We start from the raw sequence: 17,482 nt of genomic DNA, 5'->3' as shown, positions 1-17,482 counted from the left end.
ACCACCTCCAGGATCACCCCAAAAATCCCCAAATTCCACCCCAAAATCAGCCCCAGAATCACCAAATTCTGCCCCAAAATCACCTCCAGGATCAGCCCTGGAATCACCCCAAAAATCCCCAAATTCCACCCCAAAATCAGCCCCAGAATCACCCCTGGGATCCCCAAAATCACCCCCAAAATCACTCCCAAAATCCCCAAAATCACCCCCAGAATCTCCCCAAAAATCCCCAAAATCCACCCCAGAATTGACTCCAAAATCTCCCCAAAAATCCCCCAAATCCACCCCAAAATCACCCCCAAAATCACCCAAATCCACCCCAAAATCTCCCCAAAAATCCCCCAAATCCACCCAGGACCAGGAGATCCCTGAAGAGGAGAAATCCCAAAAAATGGCTCAGGATACCTCAAAAATCCCTCAGGATTCCCCAAAAAATGCTTAAATCACCCCAAAAATCTCTCAGGATTCCCCAAATCTCTCAGGATTCCCCAAAAACACTTAAATCGCCCCAAAAATCACTCAGGATTTCCCCAAAAAATGCTTAAATCACCCCAAAAATCTCTCAGGATTCCCCAAAAATCACTCAGGATTCCCCAAAAACACTTAAATCGCCCCAAAAATCTCTCAGGATTTCCCCAAAAAATGCTTAAATCACCCCAAAAATCACTCAGGATTTCCCAAAAAACACTTAAATCACCCCAAAAATCACTCAGGATTCCCCAAAAAATGCTTAAATCGCCCCAAAAATCTCTCAGGATTCCCCAAAAAACACTTAAATCGCCCCAAAAATCACTCAGGATTTCCCCAAAAATGCTTAAATCACCCCAAAAATCACTCAGGATTCCCCAAAAAATGCTTAAATCACCCCAAAAATCACTCAGGATTTCCCCAAAAACGCTCAGGATTAACTAAAAACACTCAAATGTCCTCAAAAATCTCTCAGGATTCCCCCAGGAACCCCCAAAAAACCCTAAAATAACCCAAAAATTACCATAAAAACTTAAAAAACCCTAAAGTGACCCAAAAATCACCATAAAAACAAACAAAAAAACCTAAAAAAGCTTAAAATAACCCAAAAATCACCCAGAAATCACCCAAACCCCCCAAAAAACAAAAACACCCAAAATCACCCAAAAAACCCAAAAATCACCCAAAAGACCTAAAAATCACCCAAAAAACCACCAAAATAACCCAAAAATCACCCAGAAATCACCCAAACCCCCAAAAAACAAAAAAACCACCCAAAATCACCCAAAAAACCCAAAAATCACCCAAAAAAACACCCAAAATCACCCAAAAAACCACCAAAATAACCGAAAAATCACCAAAAAAACCCAAATCCTCTCAAAAAAACCCAAAAAACACCCAAAAACCCCAAAATAATCCAAAAATCACCCAAAAAACCCCAAAATCCTCCCAAAAACCACCAAAATAACCCAAAATCACCCCAAATAACCCAAAATCTTCCCAAAAATCCCCCAAAAATCACCCAAAACCCACCAAAATAACCCAAAAATCAACAAAAAACCCCAAATCCTCCCAAAAATCCCCCAAAAAACCACCCAAAAGCCACCAAAATCCCCAAAAAATCACCAAAAACCACCAAAATCCCAAAAAAATCACCCAAAAACCACCAAAAAACCCAAAAAATAACCCAAAAATAACCCAAAAATCACCAAAAATCCCCAAAAACCCCAAAAATCCCCCAAAACGCCCCCAGGAGTCCCAAATCAGGTTAATTAATAAACAACAATCATCGTTAATTATGCAAATGAGGTTTATTTTGGGGTGAGGATGAGGATGAAATTTGGGGAATTTGGGGTTTTTTTTTGGGAAAATTGGGGTTTTTTGGGTGATTTTTGGGGTTTTTTGGGTGTTTTTTTGGGAGGATTTTGGAGGTTTTTGGGTGATTTTTGGGTTATTTTGGGGGGTTTTGGGTGTTTTTTGGGATTTTTGGGATGATTTTTGGGTGATTTTGGAGATTTTTGGGTGATTTTGGGTGTTTTTTGGGTGTTTTTTTGGGAGGATTTTGGAGGTTTTTGGGGATTTTTGGGCTATTTTAGGGTTTTTTTGGGTGATTTTGGGTGTTTTTTGGGGGAAAATATTGAGGTTTTTTGGGTGAAAATCCTGAAGTTTTGGGTGAAAATTCCAGGTTTTCTTTGGGGAAAAATCCTGAGGTTTTTTGGGGAAAATTTTGGGGTTTTTGGGAAAATCCTGGGGTTGTTTTGGGGGAAAATCCCAAGTTTTTTTTGGGAAAATCCTGAGGGTTTTTTGGGGAAAATTCGGACATTTTTGGGGAAAATCCTGGGGTTGTTTCAGGATGAAATTTTGGGGGTTTTTGGGTGAAATTTTGAGGTTTTTGGGGTCAGAAATATGAGGGGAAAATGATGGAAAATGGGAGAGAAAAAATGGGAGAAAAATGAGGGAAAAAAGGAGGGAAAAATGAGGAAAAATTTTGGGAAAAATGAGGAGAAATTTTGGGAAAAATGAGGAAAAAATTTGGGGAAAAATGAGGAAAAAATTTGGGGGAAAATGGGGAAAAATTTGGGGAAAAATGGGGAAAAATTTGGGGAAAAATGAGGAAAAAATTTTGGGAAAATGAGGAAAATTTTGGGGAAAAATGAGGAGAAATTTTGGGAAAAATGAGAAAAAAAATTGGGAAAAATGAGGAAAAATTTTGGGAAAAATGAGGAGAAAATTTGGGAAAAATGAGGAGAAATTTTGGGAAAAATGAGGAAAAATTTGGGAAAAATGAGGAAAAAATTTTGGGAAAAATGAGGAAAAAATTTGGGGAAAAAAGGAGAAATTTGGGGAAAAATGAGGAAAAATTTTGGGAAAAATGAGGAAAAATTTTGGGAAAAATGAGGAAAAAAAGGACAACAAACCCCAATTTCCACCCATTAATTAAATTAATTAACAAACACAATGAAGACTCCATGGATTGATGCTGAAGGGTTTTATTTGGGGTTTATTTAGGTTAATTTTGGGGTTTTTTGGGGTTTTTTTGGGGTTATTTTGGGTTTTTTTTGGGGTTGTGATGATGATGATGGTGATGATGAAGGTGATGAAGGTGATGATGGAGAATTCCAGAATGTTCTGTTCTTCCTGTGGAAAATTTGGGGAATTTTGGAGATTTTTGGGGGAAAAATTCAAGGATTTTTTTGGGGAAAATTCCAATTATTTTTGGGAAAAATTCTGGAATTTTTTGGGAAAATCCTGAAGTTTTTTAGGGGAAAATCCCAATTATTTTGGGGAAAAATCCTGGAGTTTTTCAGGGGAAAATCCCAATTATTTTTACGTGAAAAATCCCAATTATTTTGAGAGAAAATCCCAATTATTTTTGGGGAAAAAAACAAGGATTTTGGGGAAAAAATCCCAAGATTTTTGGGGGAAAAATCCCAAGTTTTTTTGGGGAGAAAATCCATTTTTGGGGGGAGGAAATCCAGGATTTTTTTGGGAGAATTCCCATATTTTTTGGGTAATTTTTTTGGGAAACTCCCGAATTTTTAGGGGTTTTTTTGGGTAAAATTCCCAAGTTTTTGGGGTATTTTTGGGGGGAAAATTCCCATTTTTTGGGGTAAAATTCTCATTTTTTTGGGGTTTTCTGGGTAAAACTCCCACATTTTTGGGGTTTTTTTGGGGGGAAAATTCCCATTTTTTGGGTAAAATTCCGAAAATTTTTAGGATCATTTTTTGGGATAAATTCCCAAGTTTTTGGAGTATTTTTGGGGGGAAAATTCCCATTTTTTGGGATCATTTTTTGGGGTAAAACTCCCAGTTTTTTGGGGTATTTTTGGGTAAAACTCCAGAATTTTTGGGGTATTTTTGGGGGGAAAATTCCCATTTTTTGGGGTAAAATTCCCAAATTTTTTAGGATCATTTTTTGGGATAAATTCCCAGTTTTTTGGGGTATTTTTGGGTGAATTCCCCACATTTTCTGGGATCATTTTTTGGGGTAAAATTCCCATTTTTTGGGCTATTTTTGGGAAAATTCCCAGGGTTTTTTGGGGTTTTTTTTTGGTAAAATTTCCACTTTTTTTTGGGTAAAACTCCCAAATTTTTGGGGTTTATTTGGGTGAATTCCCACATTGTTTTAGGATCATTTTTTGGGACAAATTCCCTTTTTTTTTTGGGTAAAATTCCCAAATTTTGGAGGGTTTTTTGGGTGAAATCCCACAATTTTTGGGGTATTTTTGGGGGGAAAATTCCCATTTTTTGGGGTAAAATTCCCACATTTTCTGGGATGATTTTTTGGGGTAAAACTCCCAAATTTTGGGTGATTTTTGGGTGAATTTCTCACCCACCTCAGGCTGCTGCTCCCTCGAATTTCTTCTTCCTTCCCTCCATTCCACTCATGGCGTCGACGTTCTTGCGCCAGTCGCCGACCTCGCGGTTCTCCTGGGGACAAAAATGTCACCAAAATGTCACCAAATGTCACCAAAATGGCATCAAATGGCACCAAATTGTCACTAACTGTCACCAAAATGTCACCAAATGGCACCAAAATGGCATCAAATGGCACCAAAATGTCACCAAAATGGGATCAAATGGCATTAAATGGAACAAAAATTGGATTAAATGGCATTAAATGGCATTAAAATGGCATTAAATGGCATTGAATGGCACAAAAATGGCATTAAATGTCACCAGTCGCCGACCTCGCGGTTCTCCTGGGGACAAAATGTCACCAAAATGTCACCAAATGTCACCAAAATGTCACTAACTGTCACCAAAATGGCATTAAATGGAACAAAAATTGGATTAAATGGCATTAAATGGCATTAAATGGCACAAAAATGGCATCAAATGTCACCAATCGCCGACCTCGCGGTTCTCCTGGGGACAAAAATGTCACCAAAATGTCACCAAATGTCACCAAAATGGGATCAAATGGAACAAAAATGGCATTAAATGGAACAAAAATTGGATTAAATGGCATTAAATGGCATCAAAGTGTCACAAAATGTCACCAGTCGCCGACCTCGCGGTTCTCCTGGGGACAAAATGTCACCAAAATGTCACTAAATGTCACTGATTGTCACCAAAATGGCATCAAATGGCACAAAAATGGCATTAAATGGCATTAAAATGGCATGGAAGTGTCACAAAATGGCACCAAATGGCACAAAAAATGGCATTAAATGTCACCAAATGTCACTAAATGTCACCAAAATGGCATTAAATGGCATCAAAGTGTCACAAAATGGCACTAAGTGGCACAAAAATGGCATTAAATGGAACAAAAATTGGATTAAATGGCATTAAATGGCATTAAATGGCATGGAAGTGTCACAAAATGTCACCAAGGTGTCACAAAATGGCACCAAATGGCACCAAAATGGCATTAAATGGAACAAAAATGGGATTAAATTGGATTAAATGTCATTAAATGGCATTAAAATGGCATTAAATGGCACAAAAATGGCATTAAATGGCACAAAAATGGCACAAAAATGACATTAAATGGCACCAAATGTCACCAGTCGCCAACCTTGTGGTTCTCCTGGGAAAAAATGTCACCAAATGTCACCAAAATGGGATCAAAATGGCACCAAATGTGAATTTTGGGGTCACTTTGGGGAAATTTTGGGGTGCTTTGGTGGTGATTTTGTTTGGTCATTTTTGGGGTGATTTTGTGGGAATTCTGGGTGAGTTTAAAGTAATTTTTTTTTTAATTTGGGAGTGATTTCTGGGCTGATTTTGGGCGAATTTTGTGATCATTTTTGGGATGATTTTTGGGGTGATTTTGGGGTCATTTTGTGATGATTTCCAGATGATTTTGGGTTGATTTTCTGGATGATTTTGGGATGATTTTTGGGGTGATTTTTGGGTCATTTTGGGGTCATTTTGGGTTGATTTTGTGTGAATTTTGGGGGAATTTTGGGTCAATTTTGTGGTCATTTTGGGGATGATTTCTGGATGATTTTGGGTTAAATTTGGGGGATTTTGGGTTAATTTTGGGTCATTTTGTGGCCTTTTCTGGGTGAGCGCACCTGGCGCAGCCCTGCCCTCAGTTTGGGTTTTGGGTTAATTTTGGGGGATTTTGGGGTCATTTTGGGGCCATTTCTGGGGTGATTTTGTGGTAATTTTGTGGGAATTTTGGGGTCATTTTATGGTGATTTTGGAGTCATTTTCTGGGTTATTTTCAGGTGATTTTCTGGATGATTTTGGGATGATTTCTGGATGATTTTGGGATGATTTCTGGGGTCATTTTGGAGTCATTTTTGGGTCATTTTGGGGCCATTTCTGGGTGAATTTTGAGTCAATTTTGTGGGAATTTTCTGGATGATTTCTAGATCATTTCAGGATCATTTCTGGGTTAATTTTGGGTGATTTTTGGTGATTTTAGGTGATTTCTCACCTTCTCAGCATCATCCTTGCACACCTGGCGCAGCCCTGCCCTCAGGTCTGTCCCCAGCTTGGGTTTTGGGGGAATTTTGGGTGATTTTGGGGCCGTTTTGGGGCCATTTTTGGGTCATTTCTGGGGTGATTTTGTGGGAATTTTAGGTGAGTTTATGATGATTTTTTGGGGAATTTTGGGCTGATTTTGGGGGATTTTGTGGTCATTTTTGGGGTAATTTCTGGATGATTTTTTTGGCAACTTTGGGCTGATTTCTGGCTGGTTTTTGGGGTCAGATTGGGCTGATTTCTGGATGATTTTGGGCTGATTTTTGGGATGATTTTGTGGTCATTTTTTGGCTGGTTTTGGGGTCGTTTTCTGGGTGATTTTGTGGGAATTTTGGGTGACTTTGCAGCGATTTTTCTGTAAACTTTGGGGTAATTTTTGGGCTAATTTTGTGGTAATTTTGGGGTGAGTTTACAGTGATATTTTGGGGACTTTTTGGGGAATTTGGTGGGATTTTGGGGGTAATTTTAGGTAATTTCTCACCTTCTCAGCGTTGTCCTTGCGCACCTGGCGCAGCCCTGCCCTCAGCTCTGGGTTTTGGGTTAATTTTGGGTTCATTTTGGGTGATTTTGGATAATTTCTCACCTTCTCAGCGTCGTCCTTGCGCACCTGGCGCAGCCCTGCCCTCAGGTCTGTCCCCATCTTGGGCTTTGTCCCCAGCAGAGCTGCCATCATGGCATCGGCCGACAGCCGGACACGGCGAAGGTTCGGCCGCACGAAACGGCCGGCGGTCACTCGGCGCCGGAGTTCTTCTAGCTGGGGAGACCAAAAAACCCAAAAAAACCAAAATTCAGCCCAAAATCAGACAGAAAATCATCCTGGCGGTCACTCTGCGCCGGAGCTCCTCGAGCTTTGGGGAATAAAATAACCAAAAAAACCAAAATTAACCCAAAAATCACACAGGAAATGGTCCCAGCGGTCACTCTGCGACGGAGCTCCTCCAGCTTTGGGGAATAAAATAACCAAAAAACCCAAAATTAGCCAAAAATCAGACAGGAAATCATCCCAGTGGTCACTCTGCAGCAGAGTTCCTCGAGCTTTGGGGAGAGAGAGACCAAAAAAACCAAAATTAGCCCAAAAATCACCCTGGTGGTCACTCTGCGGTGGAGTTCTTCTAGCTAGAGAGAGCAAAAACCCAAAATTCAGCCCAAAATCAGCCCAAAATCATCCTAAAACCATCCTAAAATCAGCCCAAAATCACCCCAAAAAAAACCCCAAAATCACCCCAAAAATCACCCAGAAAATTATCCAAAAATTCCCAGAAAATCACCATAAAATCACCCCAAAAATGACCCCAAAATCACCCAAAAATCACCCAGAAAATGATACCAAAATGACCCCAAAAAATGACCCAGAAAATGATCCAAAAATTCCCAGAAAATCACCATAAAATCACCCCAAAAATGACCCCAAAATCCCCCAAAAATCACCCCAAAAATGACCCCAAATGACCCCAAAAATCACCCAGAAAATGATCCAAAAGTTCCCAGAAAATCACCATAAAATCACCCCAAAAAAAACTCCAAATGACCCCAAAATCACCCCAAAATTGACCCCAAATCACCCCAAAAATCACCCAGAAAATGATCCAAAAATTCCCAGAAAATCACCATAAAATCACCCCAAAAATGACCCCAAATCACCCCAAAAATCACCCAGAAAATGACCCCAAATCACCCCAAAAATGACCCCAAAATCACCCAAAAATCACCCAGAAGATAACACCAAAATCACCCCAAAAACAACCCAAAAATCACCCAGAAAATGATGCCAAAATGACCCCAAAAAATGACCCAGAAAATGATCTAAAAGTTCCCAGAAAATCACCATAAAATCACCCCAAAAATGACCCCAAAATCCCCCAAAATCCCCCCAAAACTCACCTCGGCCACGTTCTTGCTCACTCGGGTTCCCATGTCGTATCTCTCCTCATCCACTCTCCACACACGGGAATGGAGCTGCCGGCACAGCTCCTGGGGACAGCAGGGGACATTTGGGGACATTAATGGGGACATTTGAGGACATTTGGGGACATTTGGGGACATTAATGGATGTCCTCAATGTCCCCAAATCCCCCAATGTCCCCAGTTTTCTCCCTCACATTTCCCTCCATTTTTCCCCTCACGTTTCCCGCTCTTTTCTCCTCATATTTCCTGCCTTTTTCCCTCATGTTTTTCACCATTTTTTTCCTCATATTTCCTGCCTTTTTCCCCTCACATTGTTCACCATTTTTTCCTCACGTTTTCCACCATTTTTTCCTCACGTTTTCCACCATTTTTTCCTCACGTTTTCCACCATTTTTTCCTCACGTTTTCCACCATTTTTTCCTCACGTTTTCCACCATTTTTTCCTCACGTTTTCCACCATTTTTCCCTCACGTTTTCCACCATTTTTTGTTTTTTTTTTCCTCACGTTTTCCACCATTTTTTCCTCACGTTTTCCACCATTTTTCCCTCACGTTTTCCACCATTTTTCCCTCACGTTTTCCACCATTTTTTCCTCACGTTTTCCACCATTTTTTCCTCACGTTTTCCACCATTTTTCCCTCACGTTTTCCACCATTTTTCCCTCACGTTTTCCACCATTTTTTCCTCACGTTTTCCACCATTTTTTCCTCACGTTTTCCACCATTTTTCCCTCACGTTTTCCACCATTTTTCCCTCACGTTTTCCACCATTTTTTCCTCACGTTTTCCACCATTTTTTCCTCACGTTTTCCACCATTTTTCCCTCACGTTTTCCACCATTTTTCCCTCACGTTTTCCACCATTTTTCCCTCACGTTTTCCACCATTTTTCCCTCAGGTTTTTCACCATTTTCCCTCACGTTTCTTGTCATTTTCCCCTCACATTTCCCTCCATTTTTCCCCTCACATTTCCCGCTCTTTTCTCCTCACATTTCCCGCATTTTCCCCTCAGGTTTTTCACCATTTTCTCCTCACATTTTCCGCCATTTCCCCCTCACATTTCTCGCTCTTTTCCCTCGCATTTCCCACCCTTTTTTGCCTCCATTTTCCACCATTTTCCCCTCACTTTTCCCACTCTTTTCCCCTCATGTTTTTCTCTCTTTTCTCCTCACATTTCCCTCAATTTCCCCTCACGTTTCCCGCTCTTTTCTCCTCACATTTCACACATTTTCCCCTCAGGTTTTTCACCATTTTTCCTCACATTTTCTGCCATTTTTCCATTTCTTGTCATTTTCCCCTCGATTTTTTTTTTTTTGTTTTTTGTTTTTTTTTTTTTTGTTTTTTTTTTTTTTTTTTTTTTTTTTTTTTTTTTTTTTTTTTTTTTTTTTTTTTTTTTTTTTTGTTTTTTGTTTCTTGTCATTTTCCCCTCATATTTCTCACCCCTTTTTTCCTCCATTTTCCACCATTTTCCCCTCATGTTTTTCTCTCTTTCCCCCTCACATTTCCCTCAATTTCCCCCTCACATTTTCCACCATTTTCTCTCATTTTCCCCAACCTTTCTCCCCTCACCTTCCTGCCTTTTTCCCCTCACATTTTCCACCATTTTCCCCTCATTTTTCCCTCACGTTTTCCACCCTTTTTCCTCATTTTTCCCACCCTTTTCTCCCCTCACATTCCCATCTTTTTCCCTCACATTTTTCACCGTTTTAACTCTTATTTTCCTGCTCTTTTTCCCCTCACATTTTCCCCAACCTTTTTTCCCCTTACATTTCCACCCTTTTCCCTCATTTTTCCTTCCTTTTTCCCCTCACATTTTCCACCATTTTCCTCTCACATTCCTCACCATTTTTCCCCTCACGTTTTCCTCGCTTTTCCCTCATATTTTCCCCCTCTTTTCCCCTCATTTTTTCCACCATTTTCTCCTCACATTTCGCACTCTTTCCCCTCACGTTTCCCACCTTTTCTCCTCTCCAATTTCCCATTTTCCCCTCACGTTTTCCACCCTTTTTCCAGCCCATTTTCCCCTCACATTTTCCACCATTTTCTCCTCACATTTTCTGCCATTTTTCCCTCACGTTTCTTGTCATTTTCCCCTCACATTTCCCTCCATTTTCTCCTCACATTTTCCACCGTTTTCCCTCATTTTTCCACCCTTTTCCCCTCACATTTTCCACCATTTTTCCCCTCACATTTTCCTCTGTTTTCCCTCATTTTCCCCACAATTTTTCCCTCACATTTCCCACTCTTTCCCCTCACATTTTTCACCATTTTCCCTCATTTTTCCCCCTCTTTTCCCCTCACATTTCCCTCCATTTTCTCCTCACATTTTCCCCTCACATTTCCCAACCTTTTTCTCCTCACATTTCCCACCAATTTTCCCTCACATTTTCCTCTTTTCCCCTCATATTTTCCACTATTTCCCCCTCACATTTCTCACCATTTTTCTCCTACGTTTTCCTCTCTTTTCCCCTCATATTTTCCACCCTTTCTCCTCATTTTTCCTGCCACTTTTCCCTCACATTTTTCACCATTTTCCCCATTTTCCAGCCCATTTTCCCCTCACGTTTCCCACTCTTTTCTCCCCCTGCATTTTCCAGCATTTTCCCCTCATATTTCTGGACCCAGGACTCCGAAAATATCCCCAAAAATGACCCTAAATGTCCTCAAATCCCCAAAAATATCCCCAAATCCCCAAAAATGTCACCAAAATGACCCCAAAAATGTCCCCAAATCCCCCAAAAGGTCCCCAAATGTCCCCAAATCCCCCAAAAATGTCCCCAAAGTCCCCCAAATCCCCAAAATGTCCCAAAAAACGTCCCCAAATCCCCCAAAATGTCCCCAAATCCCCCAAAATGTCCCCAAAATGACCCCAAACCCCCAAAATGACCCCAAAAATGTCCCCAAATCTCCCAAAATGTCCCAAAAAGTGCCCCAAAATGTCCCCAAAATGTTCCCAAATCTCCCAAAATGTCCCAAAAAGTGCCCCAAAATGTTCCCAAATCCCCCAAAATGTCCCCAAAAATGTCCCCAAATCCCCAAAAACTTCCCCAAAAATGTCCCCAAATCACCCAAAATGACCCCAAAGTCCCCCAAATCCTCAAAAATGTCCCCAAAAACTTCCAAAATCCCCAAAAATGTCCCCAAAATGTTCCCAAATTCCCAAAAATGTCCCCAAATGTCCCCAAATCCCAAAAAATTTCCCCAAAAATGTCCCCAAATCCCCCAAAACTGTCCCCAAAAATGTCCCCAAGCCTCACCTGCAGCTCAGCCACCCCCATGTCCTCCAGAGCCCCCAGAGGAGGACAAAGTTCTCCCAAAACTCGAATTTTCTCGTTGGATTTTTCTTGTTCTTCCTTTTCCAGATCCTTTTTGGCTCTTTGGAGCAAAAGAGTCTAAAGGGGCAAAAAAAAATTAATTAGGGAATCTTAAAATTTGGATTTTTCTACCCTAAATTTGGGGTTTTTTCCTCAAATTTGGGTTTTTGCTCCAAAAATTGGGTTTTTCCCCCAAAAATGGGTTTTTTCCCCCAAAAATGGGATTTTTCCTTCCCAAAATTTGTGGGTTTTCTCCCCAAAATTTGGGGTTTTTCCCCAAAATTGCACTTTTTCTGCCCAAAATTTGGATTTTTCTACCCTAAATTTGGGGGTTTTTCCCAAATTTGGGTTTTTGCTTTCAAAATTGGGTTTTTCCCCCAAAAATGGGTTTTTTTCCCCCAAAAATGGGATTTTTCCTTCCCAAAATTTGTGGCTTTTCTCCCCAAAATTTGGGTTTTTTCCCCAAAATTGCACTTTTTCTGCCCAAAATTTGGATTTTTCTACCCTAAATTTGGGTGTTTTTCCCAAATTTGGGTTTTTGCTCCCAAAATTGGGTTTTTCCCCCAAAAAATTAGGTTTCTCTCCCTAAAATTATGTTTTTTCCTCCCAAATTTGGGATTTTCTTCCCCAAATTTGGGTTTTTTTCCCCAAAAAATTGAGTTTTCTCCCCCAAAATTCAGGTTTTTTTCCTCACCTTCAGCTGCAGCTTTCGGGAAGCTGAAATTTTGGATTTTCTCTGGGGAGAGAAAATTTGGGGTTAGAATTTTGGGAAATTTGGGGTGAATTGGGGAAATTTTGGGCTGAAATTTTGGGATTTGTGGGACTGGAAATTAGGGATTTTTGGGAATTCTGGGCTGAAATTTTGGGCATTTTGGGGATTTTTGGGGTGAAATTTTGGGATTTTTTGGGGTGAATTTTTGGGACTGGAAATTAGGGCTTTTTGGGGTGAAGTTTTGGGATTTTTGGGGTGAATTTTTGGGACTGGAAATTAGGGATTTTGGGGATTTTTGGGGTGAAGTTTTGGGATTTTTGGGCTGAAATTTTAGGGTGAATTTTTGGGATTTTTGGGCTGAAATGTTAGGATTTTTTTGATTTTTGGGGTGAAAATTTGTGAATTTTGGGCTGAAATTTCGGGATTTTTGGGCTGAAATTTCGGAAATTTAGGGAACTTTAGGATAAGATTTTTGGGGTACAAATTTTAGGATTTTTGGCATTTTTGGGGTGGAAATTTGGGGTGAAATTTCAGGATTTCCATCCCCACCTTGGCGTGAGGCTCCACAGCATAACTCCTGTAGTTGGCTGAGGATTCGGGAATTTCAGGGTGAATTTTTGGCATTTTCAGGGTGAAATTTTGGGATTTTTGGGATGAAATTTTGGGATTTTTGGGGTGAAATTTTGGGATTTTTTGGGGTGAATTTTCGGCATTTTTGGGGTGAATTTTTGGGACTTTTTGCAGTGAATTTTTGTCATTTTTGGGGTGAAATTTCGGAATCTTTGGGCTGAAATTTTGGGATTTTTTGGGCAGGGATTTTGGGGTAATTCCAGGGATTTTTGGGGTGAATTTTTGTGATTTTTTTGGGTGAAATTTTGGCATTTTTGGGCTGGAATTTTGGGATTTTTGGGGTGAATTTTTGGGACTGGAAATTAGGGATTTTTGGGGTGAAATTTTGGGATTTTTGGGCTGAAATTTTGTCATTTTTGGGGTGAAATTTGAGAATTTTTGGGCAGGGATTTTTGGGCAATTCCAGGCATTTTTGGGGTGAAATGTTGGGATTTTGGGGGTGAATTTTTGGCATTTTTGGGGTGAAATTTTGGGACTTTTGGGGTGAAATTTTGTCATTTTTGGGGTGGAAATTTTGGGATTTTTGGGGTGAATTTTTGTCATTTTAGGGTGATTTTTTGTCATTTTTGGGGTGAATTTTTGGGACTGGAAATTAGGGATTTTGGGGATTTTTGGGGTGAAATTTTGTCATTTTTGGGGTGAATTTTCGGGATTTTGGGGGTGAAATTTTGGAAATTTAGGGAACTTTAGGATAAGATTTTTGGGGTACAAATTTTAGGATTTTTGTCATTTTTGGGGTGAATTTTTGTCATTTTTGTCATTCCCATCCCACCTTGGCGTGAGGCTCCACAGCATAACTCCTGTAATTCGCTGAGGATTTGGGAATTTTGGGGTGAATTTTTGGCATTTTCGGGGTGAAATTTTGGGATTTTTGGGGTGAATTTTTGGCATTTTCGGGGTGAATTTTTGGGACTTTTTGGGATGAAATTTCGGGATTTTTGGGATGAAATTTTGTCTTTTTTGGGGTGAATTTTTGTCATTTTTGGGGTGAATTTTTGGGACTTTTTGGGGTGAATTTTTGTCATTTTTGGGGTGAAATTTCGGGATTTTTGGGCTGAAATTTTGTCATTTTTGGGGTGAAATTTTAGGATTTCCATGCCACCTTAGCGTGAGGCTCCACAGCATAACTCCTGTAGTTCGCTGAGGATTTGGGAATTTTGGGGTAAAATTTCGGGATTTTTGGGGTGAATTTTCGGCATTTTTGGGCTGAAATTTTGGGACTTTTTGCGGTGAATTTTTGTCATTTTTGGGGTGAAATTTCGGAATCTTTGGGCTGAAATTTTGGGATTTTTTGGGCAGGGATTTTGGGGTAATTCCAGGGTTTTTTGGGGTGAAATTTTGGCATTTTTGGGGTGAAATTTCGGGACTTTTTGCAGTGAATTTTTGGGACTGGAAATTAGGGATTTTGGGGTGAATTTTTGGCATTTTTGGGCTGAAATTTCAGAATCTTTAGGCTGAAATTTTGGGATTTTTTGGGGTGGAAATTTGGGAATTTTGGGGCAGGGATTTTTGGGAATTTCGGGCTGAAATTTCGGGATTTTTGGGCTGAAATTTTGGGACTTTTTGGGGTGAATTTTTGTCATTTTTGGGGTGAAATTTCAGCATTTTCGGGGTGAATTTTTGGGATTTTTGGGGTGAAATTTTAGGATTTTTTTGATTTTTGGGGTGAAAATTTGGGAATTTTGGGCAGAAATTTCGGGATTTTTGGGCTGAAATTTTGGAAATTTAGGGAACTTTAGGATAAGATTTTTGGGGTACAAATTTTAGGATTTTTGGCGTTTTTGGGGTGAAATTTTAGGATTCCCATCCCACCTTGGCGTGAGGCTCCACAGCATAACTCCTGTAGTTAGCTGAGGATTTGGGAATTTCGGGGTGAATTTTTGGCATTTTCGGGATGAAATTTTGGGATTTTTTTGGGTGAATTTTCGGCATTTTTGGGGTGAATTTTTGGGACTTTTTGCAGTGAATTTTTGGGACTTTTTGCAGTGAATTTTTGTCATTTTTGCGGTGAAATTTCAGAATCTTTGGGCTGAAATTTTGGGATTTTTTGGGCAGAGATTTTGGGGTAATTCCAGGGATTTTTGGGGTGAAATTTTGGCATTTTTGGGGTGAATTTTTGGGACTTTTTGGGCTGAAATTTTGGGACTGGAAATTAGGGATTTTGGGGATTTTTGGGGTGAAATGTTGGGATTTTTGGGGTGAATTTTTGTCATTTTCAGGGTGAAATTTCGGGATTTTGGGGGTGAAATTTCGGGATTTTTGGGGCAGGGATTTTCGGGCAATTCCAGGCATTTTTGGGGTGAAATGTTGGGATTTTTGGGGTTAATTTTAGGATTCCCATCCCACCTTGGCGTGAGGCTCCACAGCATAACTCCTGTAATTCGCTGAGGATTTTCGGCGCAGCGGGGGAGGGGCGCTGGGGGGAGGGGCGGCTGAGAGCTCCTCCTGCCCCTCCCCCTCCTGCCCCTCCCCCTCCTCCTGCGGACCCTGAGGGAGAGGAGAGAAAAATTAGGAATTTTGGGGATTTTTGGGGAAATTTGGGGATTTTGGGGGGGATTTTTTGGGATTTTTTGGGATTTTTTGGGGATTTTGGGGATTTTTTGGAGTTTGGGGGGATTTTTGGAAATTTTTTGGAAATTTGGGGGAAATTTGGGGAAATCTTTGAAATTTGGGGAAATCTTTTGGAAATTTTTTTGAAATTTGGGGGAAATCTTTTGGAAATTTGGGGAAATTTGGGGAAATTTGGGGGAAATTTGGGGGAAATTTGGGGGAAATTTGGGGGAAATTTGGGGGAAATTTGGGGGAAATTTTTTTGATTTTCAGGAATTTTTGGGATTTTTTGGGATTTTTTGGGATTTTTTGGGATTTTTTGGGGATTTTTTTTGATTTTGGGGGATTTTTTGGGATTTTGAGGGATTTTTTAGGGGATTGAGGGAATTTAGGGTGGAAATTTGGGGGAATTTGGGTGGAAATTGAGGGATTTTGGGTGGAATTTTGGGAAAGGAATTTGGGGGAATTGAGGGAGAAATTTGAGGGAATTTGGGGAATTTTTTGGGGAATTTTGGGGGATTTTTGGGGAAATTTGAGGGAAATTAGGGAGGGAATTTGGGGGAAATTTGGGTGGAATTTTGGGGAGGGAATTTTATGTGGAATTTGGGGAAATTTCTGGGGGATTTTGCAGGATTTGGGGGAGGAATTTGGGGAAATTTGGGTGGAATTTGGGGATTTTGGGAAGGAAATTTGGGGAAATTTAGGGAGAAATTGAGGGAATTTGGGTGATTTTTGACAGGAAATTTGGTGGATTTTGGGGAATTTTGGAGAAGCTCACCGCAGTTTCCTCCCTGTGGAGAAAGAAAAGAGTTAGAAACCCGAAAATCCCTCCAAAAAAAACCCCAAAATTCCTCGGGAAAAACACCCCAAAGTTCCACCCCAAAATCTCCTAAAATTCACCCCCAAATCCTCTCAAATTCCCTCCCAAAATTCCCCAAAAAAACCCAAACTTCCCTCCCAAACAAACCCCAAAATTCCCCCTAAATTCTGTCCCAAAACAACCTCAAATCCTCCCAAAATTCCCTCCCAAAATCCCTTAAAATTCCCCCCAAATTCCCACTAAGAAACCCCAAAATTCCCCGAAAAAAAACCCCAAAATTCCCCGAAAAATCCCCCAAAATCTCCTCAAATTCCCTCCCAAAACCCCAAAAATTCCCTAAAAAACCCCAAAATTTCTCACAAATTCCCTCCCAAAATCCTTTAAAATTCTCCATAAATTCCCCCCGAAAGCCTTGAAAATAACCCAAAATTCCACCCAAAACCCCCAAAATTCCCCCAAAATTCCAAAATTCCACCCAAACCCTCAAAATTCCCCCAAAATTCCAAAAAATTCTCAAAACCCCAAAATTACCCCTCTAAAATCCCCAAAATTCCCCCAAAACCCCCAAAATTCCCCAAAAAATCCCCAAAATTCTCCCCAAAATCCCAAAATTCCCCCCAAAAACTCCAAAAAAATTCACGAAAAAACCCCAAAATTCCCCAAAAAAACCCCAAAATTCCCTCAAAAAATCCCCAAAATTCCCCCAAAAAACCCCAAAATCTCCCAACTCACTCCTCAGCCATCTGGAGGTCACCTGGAGGTCAAAGGTCACGTGGTCTCTCCCCAAAAAATTCCCGAAATTCCAAAATCCCAAATTTGGGAATCAGAGTTGATAAAGGAAGAGAAAAAGAGCTAAAAATAGCTCCTTATCGCCCCTCCCCCCAGGGCATCCAAAATCCCAAATTTAGCCCAAAATTCAGCCCAAAATTTACCCCAAAATCCCAAAATTACCCCAAAATTCATCCCAAAATCCCCAAATTTACCCCAAAATTAGCCCCAAAACCCCAAATTAGCCTCAAAAAGGGAAAATTTGCCCCAAAATCCACCAAAATTAACCCAAAACCCCAAAATTTCCCCAAAATCCTGAAATTTGCCCCAAAATTAGCCCCAAAACATGAAAATTCACCCCAAAAACCCCAAAATTC

At 40.3% G+C, this 17,482-nt stretch overlaps 1 protein-coding gene and 1 long non-coding RNA gene across 8 annotated transcripts; one reads left to right on the top strand and one right to left on the bottom strand.

Annotated features, from left to right (window-relative positions):
- The first annotated feature begins 2,120 nt into the window (after positions 1–2,120).
- Positions 2,121–2,310, top strand: LOC146422853 (uncharacterized). Its single transcript, XR_014847758.1, has 2 exons — positions 2,121–2,199; positions 2,244–2,310. It is a non-coding gene; the product is annotated as an uncharacterized LOC146422853 (long non-coding RNA).
- Positions 2,311–2,941: 631 nt separating this feature from the next.
- On the bottom strand, positions 2,942–17,205 carry TNNI3 (troponin I3, cardiac type). 7 transcript variants are annotated; one of them, XM_085045353.1, is made up of 9 exons: positions 17,070–17,205; positions 16,296–16,308; positions 15,314–15,454; positions 12,320–12,361; positions 11,569–11,703; positions 8,290–8,379; positions 6,890–7,162; positions 4,301–4,398; positions 2,942–3,096 (listed from the first exon to the last, which is right to left on the bottom strand). In XM_085045353.1, the coding sequence occupies exons 1-8, from the start codon at positions 17,078–17,080 to the stop codon at positions 4,306–4,308; spliced, it is 798 nt and encodes a 265-aa protein (XP_084901479.1). In that variant the 5' UTR covers positions 17,081–17,205; the 3' UTR covers positions 2,942–3,096; positions 4,301–4,305. The 7 variants fall into 7 exon arrangements, with proteins under 7 accessions (XP_084901479.1, XP_084901478.1, XP_084901483.1 ...); XM_085045352.1 differs by having other exon boundaries at positions 2,942–3,105; positions 4,305–4,398; positions 17,070–17,204; XM_085045357.1 differs by having other exon boundaries at positions 6,992–7,162; positions 17,070–17,192.
- Between the last annotated feature and the right edge of the window lie 277 nt (positions 17,206–17,482).

The sequence above is a fragment of the Lichenostomus cassidix genome, unplaced genomic scaffold (genome assembly GCF_008360975.1).
Source record: "Lichenostomus cassidix isolate B80296 unplaced genomic scaffold, HeHo_3.0 HiC_scaffold_38, whole genome shotgun sequence".
Classification (NCBI taxonomy): domain Eukaryota; kingdom Metazoa; phylum Chordata; class Aves; order Passeriformes; family Meliphagidae; genus Lichenostomus; species Lichenostomus cassidix.
This window is presented reverse-complemented; position numbering and strand designations above follow the sequence as displayed.

What these genes read in the sequence shown, in the direction of transcription:
- TNNI3 (XM_085045353.1), bottom strand. An exon ending in CTGTGGAGCCTCACGCCAAG is followed by an intron (nt 12,362 to 15,313) that starts GTGGGATGGGAA and finishes TTCTCTCCCCAG; the next exon opens with AGAAAATCCAAAATTTCAGC. An exon ending in CCCGAAAGCTGCAGCTGAAG is followed by an intron (nt 11,704 to 12,319) that starts GTGAGGAAAAAA and finishes TTGCCCCTTTAG; the next exon opens with ACTCTTTTGCTCCAAAGAGC.